The sequence below is a fragment of the Alnus glutinosa genome, chromosome 13, assembly GCF_958979055.1.
Source record: "Alnus glutinosa chromosome 13, dhAlnGlut1.1, whole genome shotgun sequence".
In the NCBI taxonomy this organism is placed as follows: domain Eukaryota; kingdom Viridiplantae; phylum Streptophyta; class Magnoliopsida; order Fagales; family Betulaceae; genus Alnus; species Alnus glutinosa.
Window position 1 is genome coordinate 5,619,424 of NC_084898.1, and position 9,438 is coordinate 5,628,861.

Sequence of the window (9,438 nt, forward strand, 5' to 3'; positions counted from 1 at the left end):
CGCTGCAAGGGAAAGCGAAATTCCACCAATAAGAGAGAAAATTTCAAGGGAGTCTCCTGAATTCATGCATGATGGTCCCAAATTAATGATCGACAATAATCAAAGAGGTAAGTAATTGCTCTTATTCACTTAAATTATTTAATTATACATCAGAATCTATTTATAAAAAAATAATTTAAAAGTTACATGCCTTTTTTATTTATATATTAACAATATTAAATTTAATTTACATAAATTAATTTTGTAATTTTTGTCTCTCGAGTACTTTTAACTATTGTCTCAATAATTATAACACTTTTTGAGAATATTATGACAATATTCCTTCATCATTAAGTTAGCATATCAAATTTGTAACACCCATACATGCAATAATACCAATTAAAAAGAAAAAAAAAAAAAAAAATCATAGCATGTGCAATAGGGATGGTTTTGGTGGTCCATTGCTAATTTTCAGTCCATAAATGCCAAGTATTCAAAATCTGTACTGTCACCTAAGTTGTTGGTTGAGATGCTGGAGGCAGGTTATCCAATACGGCAAGCAAGCGAGGGGGTTCTCCTGCTAGGATTTATATTTTCAGTAATTTGTTGTTTAAATTACTCAGCAGTGCAATTTGAGTTAATATATATATATTCATTGGGTTTGTGCTAATTGGTTCTTGGGGTGACATAAAAGGATCATTCTCCCCGTTAATTGTTTGTTTGAATTTGAAAGAATTCAGGCAGGTGATTGTAAGAGGGCACTTATAGAACGTACTTGACCGGATAAGTGATTGGACAACCCAATTTGTATTTACCTCAAATTCAGGCAGGTAATTGTGAAAAATCATTTATGGGACTCACCTGACCATATAAAAATTTAAATTGAAGAATAAACGTCAGTCTTTGGAGAGAAAGAAACAACACGTAACTTTTTCAAAAAAAAATTTATCGAACTTAAAAGTATGTTGCTGGTTTTGCTCGATCCACCACTGCTGGACCAAAGAAGGGTATGGCGGATTATACTGAATCAACCGTTGAACCAACTGCCGCAGTTCCTCCGCCTATGCTATTGGTGAAAATGCTACTGCTAGAGACAGGATTGACCGCTACAAAGACACTTACGTGAAACAGTAAATATCACTTGAGCCTACCCTAACACGGCTCTCTAACTTTTTTAATTTTCTAACGCCATGTCAGATTCCACATCAGTTGGTAAGACTCTCATTGTAAAAATTTAAATACCTAAAATATTCTTTTTATAAAAATTGATATATCCAACCGTTTATACGGTCAAATGAGTCCTATAAGTGATCTCTCATAATAACGTGTCCGAACTTTATCAAATTCAAACAAATAATTTGAAAGAATCATCATCCAACGTAAACATGTACCTGGGTTAAGATTTCAAGGAAGGTACCTAAGTTGAACACAATGTTGGAATGACTATTTAACAACAAAAGTCTGAGTGAAGAAACGTGAGAAACAGAACAATCTACCATGCATGTTTCATTATTTTCCTCATTCCATTTGACCATTTCAATCAAATTAGCCCTATAACTTAAAACGAAAGGAATTTGATGAACAAATTGCTCATTGTCCAACCATACGCTCCCTTAAGGACAAATTTTTCTTTTAAATTGAGTTAGAATAATTTATTAAATTGATATGTTGTTCACAATACATATGATTATCATATGCTATTTTAATTCCGGCATTAATTTTTAATAGTGACAACACTTTCTTCCGAACTAGGTTGGATATTTATGTGAGAAGTAATACATGCTTTTTTTTAATAGAACTCAAGAGACACCTGAGTCACTGACAATTTTATAGATCAAGTTGAGAAAATTCCTCCAACCTAATTTGAAAAAAAAAAAAAATTGTCCTTTAAATAAATATCCTTTAAAAAAATTTGGACAATTTTTCTATTTTTTTCATTAATTTATTTTATTTTTAAAAAAAAAAAAGAAAAAAAAAAAAAGAATACATATTGGAATCTTAATGTTTTTTTGAGGAGTGATTTATTTATTTTTTTAAATGTTTTAGGGTGCACTTAGGATTGCAATTTCGTGGACAAAAAAGTATGATTTTAAACCAAATTGCAGAAAATGAACCGTTTGGGAATTGCGTTTTTAAAAAAATTGCTATTTGAAAATACATAAAACTGCTTTTTCAAATCACAAACAAGGGGATGCTTTTTTGAAAATGTGAAATTTTAAAAGCCAAACTGCAATTTTGCCAAACGCTTAACTACGTTTTTAAAAATTACTTTTTCAAAATCGCACTTTTTTAAAATTGTGAATTCAAGCAGACCCTTAATATGACATAAATGTGAAAACCGTTTTTGTGTTTTTATGAGTGTTTTGTATTTGGGTTGTTTGTTAATGTTTTTTATTTTGAGAATACAAAACAAATTTTTTTAACAAACAGAGCCTATACATTTTGGACACTTGTAATTTTAAAAGATTTAGTTGTAAAAAATTCTTTCCAACCCAAATCGGAAAAAAACTTTGTCCATCAATTTATATCTTCAAAGTAATATATATATATATTCCTTTCTCTTATATCATACTTTGTGAATCTGTGATTTTTTTTTTTTTTTTTTTTTGAATAGAGAATCTGTGATTATTAACCAACACAGAATGTCTTCTCTTCACTATTGCTTGGAGTAAGGCATTTTAAAAGATGGAGGCCCATTGCGGATTGGGTGTCAATTGAAACCTGCTTCAGTGTGGACCAGTGGGCATGAGGCTTTAATTTTCAATAATTTTAATGTACTCTATCAAATTAGGTCAAAATATATTTTTTATTATATCATTATAATTTTTTTTTGGTATTTTCTTAGGCAAGGTGCTACATCATCTAGTGAAAGGTACCCTTATTTAAAATAAAAAATAAAGAATAAAAAATAAAAAAATAAAAAATGATAAAACTATAAGTTTATGAAAGGCTGACTCATCAGCATGTCATGTATCCATCGACGATTGGTTATGACTAGATCCACGTGTAGGTCTAACAGTTTTTGTCAAACAATTGACAGTAGGAACCATTTTATACACATAGCTTACCCCAATGATCTTTAGGGCTAGTTTGGCAACCCATTGTCATTCTCCCTCTATTTCTTTTCACTTCTTCCAAATATATCAAATAAAAAACATTCTAACTTTTTTACATTTTTTATATCACATTAACTATATTTTATTATTATTCAAATAAAAAAATCCACTAAAAAACAAAACATTTTCACTTTTCTATAAAACATTCTCAAATTTTATATCACAACAATCACTTCTTATTCTACAACACACAAATATTCCATAACACAGGGATCAGTTTGATTCATCTACAAACTATAGGGACTAAATAAATAATTTTCCAAAATTAAGATAGCCGCAAGTAATGCAAGTTACTAAATTCTCCTCACTTCAAATGAGGCCATTATTCTTCATCACCATCTAAAGGGGGTTCTCTCACCAAGAAGACAGGGCTATTTATTAGCAAAATGAGTCTCTTTTTGTATCTAAAAATAATTATTAGTCCTCTCACATAATTTTATTGAATAATGGGGCGGGTTGATGAAATGAATAATATCAATTTTAAGGTCAAGATTTAAAATTAGTGCATCTAACAGTGTATATGAAGTTAATATTATTATGTCTTTTAATTAATTTTAATAATATAAAATTATGTATGCATTAAATACATCAACTTTAAATTCTAACTATAAAATAGATATTATAAATGAAATTGAGAAAGGATCTATTCTAATTTGCTTGCTGGGCCTTTCAATAAGCAACTTTAATTATTTATAAAATTAAAGTCCCACAATTCCCGAGGGTCTAATATTATTTCAATTTATTTGTGATGATATTATTTGTATGACATCAAAGTACATGCTGAGTATTTATTGCCAAAATTCTTTTTTTTTTTTTTTTTTTTTGAAAAGTATTCCCAAAATTCTTGTTACAGAACATGCTGAGTATTTATTGCAATTAAGTACGCACATTGGGCACAGAAATCTTCACCAATGCAATTTATCTTAAGAGATGGATATCATCTTTCAAATTATTTGTTTAAACATGAGAGAATTCAGCATAGGCAGATCTATTCAAGGGCAAGAAGGGGCCCTGGCCCTCAAGCCCCAGATTTTTTCATCCAATAAAAAAAAAATTAAACATTAAAAAAATTTAAAAGTTTGTACCTAATTTATTTTAATTTTTTAGTTTTGCCTCCTTTAATTTTTTTTTTTTTTTTCAATTTGGCCCTCCCAATTTGTCAATGCTGGGTCCACCACTGAAATTCAGTTAGGTAATTGTAAGAGACCACTTATGAAATTTACCTGACCAAATAAAAATTGGGCTTCTCAATTACTTATCCGGTCAGATGAATCTCATAAATAATCTTTTATAACTACTGTCTAAATTCTTTCAAATTCAGACATAATTTGAGAAAATCTTAATCGGCCTATAAATCTTATCCAACAAATTTTTTGTTTATTTTGACAACTCAATTATTCATGTTGATGAACAGAATACGTTGTGCATAGTAATCAACAACAGAAAAGTGTTGATTCCAATGATGGCAACAGACTCAACTAAAACTTGATTATAATATTTCTTTCTTTTTCTTTTTCTTTTTCTTGTTTGTCTTTTGAATTTTGGAATTAATATATCAGGTTGACATATAAAATTTAGAATTAAGGTTCTACCCATCTTGAAAATAATATTAAAATTAGTATTTGGAAAAGACTTAGTAGCTAAGCACAAGAAATAGAAAAAAATAAAAATAAAAAATAAAAAACTCAATATCACTATTTTTCAAAAATGTAATCGGAGTACTACAAATTTTACTATAATTTCTTACAATCTCATGCGGCCATCCATATTTTATGAATATGAGTGTCCTATTGATTGTTATGTGTCATTTTATATTTTAATGGTTGACGCAATAACTGCCACGTGAACTATTACGTCAATTATGTAAACGTGGTAAGTGATGTGAATTACCACGTAACAATCCACATTTTAGTAACTAACGTGGTTAAGTATCACATAGTTTACCACATCAATTTATAATTAACTTATAATAAAAATTGTAATGTCCCTACCAAGATTATTTTCTCATTCAATTTCAACAAAATTATTCCTTGAACTAATAAAAATGGAATTTATTGACAAAACCGCTTATAATCCAAACATATTCGATCAAGTTTTATCCTTGCGTTTTGTTTTTCACTAACACTATTCTTGCTCTACCCCTGCTAGGGTTTCTACCTTATTGTATTTTTTATTTTATTTTTAGTTAATGTAAGGGTTAAATACAAAATTCCCCCCACGGTTTGTAAACTTTAATTTTTGTTTCCTGAGTTTTAATTTTTATTATAGGTGATACATATGGTATAGGAAAAGATAGAAATGATACATCCGTCTATTTTTCCATAAAAAACTTACGAAAAATCCACGTCAATGCCTCGTGGCACCATTCAAAATGCAATACGTGGCCACACTATTTTTTTATTTATTTTTTTAATTTTAAGGCTTTTTTAAGAAAAAAAAAAATTGTAGGGATGACCAACCATCCCCAAACTAGCCGATTTGGGGGTGGCTGAACCACCCCCCCGGCCTATGGCAAGGGCCAAACAAAAAAGACAAAAAAATTATTTTTGCCTTGGGGCAACCCCCAAGGACCAAACGAGAAAGACAGAAAAAAAAATAATAATAATATTTTTGCCTTGGAGGTGACCAAACCACCCCATGACCTATGGGGGTGGTTCGGTCATCCCTGAAGGTCAAACCCTCAAATAAAACCACTACAATTTTTTATTTTTTATTTTTTTAAAAAAAAGGCCTTACAATTTAAAAAAATATAAAAATAGTGTGACCACATATCGCATTTTGAATGGTGCTACGCGGCGCTAACGTGAATTTTTGTCAATTTTGGATGGAAAAATAGACGGAGGTACCATTCCATCTTTTTTCATACTACAGGTACCACCTATGATAAAAATGAAAACTTAAGAGGCAAAAAATAAAATTTTTAAACCACATGAATGTGTAGAGTATTTAACCCTTAATGTAATTCTTATCCTGCAAAAAAAAAAAGTGTACACAATCGAGCTTGGGCGGTGTAAATTCAAACGGTCCACAAATGCTCTCCAAACCCTAGACTCATCAGTCACCTGAAATAGAGAGGATCCGTTTCCTTATAAAATAAGGGGCAAAATTGTCATTTTTTTTTTTTTTTTTTTGGATAATTTTGTCCCTTTGTTTTACAAGAAACGACTCTCCATTTCAGTTGAAACGAAGAGAATCCGTTTGCCATCAAAAGCCGAAAGGTAAAAAATCACCTGGTTGATTTGCATTGAATGGGGCAGCTTGTCCAATACATCCAAAAGTTAAAAAAAAACGTCCAGAGAAAGATTTCAACAAGCACGGCATATCACAAATAAATTCTATAATTCCCGGATCCCAAGCAAAAACAATTGTATATCAATCAATTTTATTACTATTTAAATAAATAAAAAAAAAAATCCACTACAAAATAAAACTTTTTCACTTTTTTATAAAACAATTCCAAACTTTTTTCTATTTTATATCACATCAATCACTTTTTATTACTATTCAAACAAAAATTTCTTAGTACAACCATTTACCAAACCGAGCCAACGAAATCGGATCCTCTCCGGTTCATTCCTTAAAAATGAGAGTAAAAAAAAAAGTAAAATAACAATTTTGCCTCATTTTTCAGGAACCGAAATCTCTCTAGTTCATTCAAGAAGATTTCATTCATGGAAGACGGAGGAGCCTGTTCACACCTGAGTCCATAGCATCTACATTTCTCCTCAGGATTTTTCTTCAAAAGCATTAAGGTCTCAAAGAGAACAACAATAATTCAAAAGGGTTCATATGCAACATGTATGCACAGTAAAGAAATGGAAGGAAAGGATACAGCTGCTTAGCTAGACTGTCTACACCCTTCATCTCCTCATTTAATCTGTAAAAATATCCAAATCAGGTTAGAAAGGCATATGCAAAAGTAAAAGCACCGATATAAAAACTCTGCTCTTCTTCCAAGTTGATATTGATACTGAGTACAGTAAACATAGCTTTTAACAGTAAGGGTACTTTCGCCCAATGAACCGAAAAAGTTGGTTAATTAACCCACTTCATACCGACATGAATAAATTTCGACTAACTCGGTTAAATCGGTTAGTCGTGGGCTTTTTATATTGGGTCAAGACTATTTTTATGGGCCAAAATGTGTTGTTTTGGGGCCTTTTTTTTATTATTTTATTTTAACTAAACAAGTGATTATTGGACATGTTTTTGGGCTAAACAAGTTATGACAATTTGGTTCCGTTAATTGCAGAATAAAAATTCTACCGCTTACTGAACCAAATCAACGTCAAAACAGTTTTTTTATTCCGACCACCGGAAGTCGGTAGGCATTCGGTGGCGGTCGGTAGGCAACAATCGGATATTCTGCCCACCCTTAATAGCTTTAAACCATTTTTATTATCTTTTGAATCAAAAGGTGGACATAAAAAATTACCTTAGACATGAATTTATGTACCGATTACCCTTGGTTGCTGAATCAAGAACTGCACAGTGAAAGAAAAAAAGAACAGCATAGTAAAAAAATAATACTAGAAAGAAGAATATGGCTCATAGCAGGAGGGCCATGATATTAGTTATGTAATATTTCAGGGAGCAAATCAAGCCATATTGGCAATGTACAAAAGTTCTAGTGACTATAGTGTCTCATATAAAGCATGTAAAAGAGAAACTCTTAATGGACCTAGAGTCTTATGCAAGTGTGTGCATGTATACTTAATAATCTATTATTAGATATTGTGACAAGTAGTTGATGACCAAATTATTAGAAAAAATAGTTGGTCTAGGGTTTCATAAAAACTATACCCGTGGTGCTTGTCATATCTAATATTTGCTGCCATTCCCCCAATCATCCACCCAAGAAATGGTATGGGAAATCAAAAGAGACAGGTCTCATTGCCATCTGATGGAAGGAGCTGAGAGTGTCTTTTTCACACTTGTTTGGCTTAAATGTTCAATTACACAACAGATCCATCACTTGGACGACTTAGTCACCACAATCACAATCATGATTTTTACATTACAAAATAGATAATCACAGATTTAGGCTTTTGAGATAGCATTATATGCATTATGTAAACTTTTACCAGATTCTTGAAGGCGGCCTGCGGCATCGTTGAAGCAATGCATATGATCAACCGAGCTACCAGTAACCTACAACATTCACATTGTTGCATCAGCTAAAGTGTTGAGAGAACTACGGCCGTTTTCAACAGCAAAAAGTACTGGTTCATGCATCACTATGTGGAATGTATGAACTAAGAAAGATTGGAAATCAATTATGCTCCTTTGGGCTGCTGAAAAACTTTAATTAAATTTAAAAAAATAAATAAATAAATAAATAAAATTGTACCTTCACTTATGAAACTATTTCATAATTTATTGTGCACCAGAAAACAAAGGCCTTTTCTCGCTCAAACAAGAGCTAACCTATTTTATTTTATTTTTTATTTTTTGGATAAGTGAAAAAGAGCTAACTTATTATTCAGAAACCAAACACAACCTCATACATTTCAAAATTTGAACCCAAATTTCCTTTGTTTTCCTCTCTTTTCCCGCATTTTCTCGACATCCAAACAGAAAATAAAAGAAAAACTCAACAAAAACAAAAAAAAAAAAAATCTCAAACGAGGGCTAACCTATTATTTAGAAACCAAATACAACGGCATACATTTCTACATTTGAACCCAAATTTCTTTTCCCACATTTTCTCACCATCTAGACAGAAAATTAAACAAAAAAAGGAAAAAAGAAACCAAGCAAAAAGCTAAGATTTACCTCAGAGAGAGCTAAGCGAAGAGAAGCAAAGAGAGAAGTGAAGCTCTCAGCGATGGCAACGGAGTCTCTCTCCAAGACTTCGAGGGCTCTGAACATCTCTGTCTGGTCGAGAGCGGATCTCGATTCGGTGCGGTCATCCTCAGAAGAATTGGATCCGGGTCGGGGAGATATGGACGGTGGATCAAGCGGTTTTGGTTTTGAGATTAGGGTTTCTGAGTTGCAATCACTGTCTCCCTGAGCTCGTTGTTCCTCTCCTCCCTCCATATCGCCGCGGTTTTGATCCGGTGCTACTTACTATGTTCGCTATTCGGTGCAACTGGTTCAAGAACGAAGACTCTTTTTTTTACATGTTGGGTGTATGTGTAATAAAATGGATGTTCTTACCAAAAAAAAAAAAAAACAACAATGGATGCGAAGAATATAATTATTTCTTTTAAATTTTATGTATTTGATAATGGGTAATTTATTTAATATATTCTTATATAATTATCATATAATTTCATAATATGATAGTAAAAATTAGTTATTAGACCCGTACTTGTTTTTATTGTCACGTTATCGAGTTATA

The 9,438-nt window shown here is 31.4% G+C and overlaps 1 protein-coding gene across 1 annotated transcript; it reads right to left on the minus strand.

Moving 5' to 3' along the window:
• Positions 1-6,513: 6,513 nt before the first annotated feature.
• Positions 6,514-9,215, minus strand: LOC133854673 (uncharacterized). Its single transcript, XM_062290928.1, has 5 exons — positions 8,871-9,215; positions 8,180-8,246; positions 7,531-7,579; positions 6,928-6,972; positions 6,514-6,831 (listed from the first exon to the last, which is right to left on the minus strand). The coding sequence occupies exons 1-5, from the start codon at positions 9,132-9,134 to the stop codon at positions 6,765-6,767; spliced, it is 492 nt and encodes a 163-aa protein (XP_062146912.1). The 5' UTR covers positions 9,135-9,215; the 3' UTR covers positions 6,514-6,764.
• Between the last annotated feature and the right edge of the window lie 223 nt (positions 9,216-9,438).

Coding starts and splice junctions, on each gene's coding strand:
- LOC133854673 (XM_062290928.1), bottom strand. CDS start 9,134: ATGGAGGGAGGAGAGGAACAACGAGCTCAGGGAGACAGTGATTGCAAC. Junction 7,580..8,179: donor AGGCCGCCTTCAAGAATCTG/GTAAAAGTTTAC, acceptor TTCACTGTGCAG/TTCTTGATTCAGCAACCAAG. Junction 6,973..7,530: donor TACATAAATTCATGTCTAAG/GTAATTTTTTAT, acceptor ATATTTTTACAG/ATTAAATGAGGAGATGAAGG.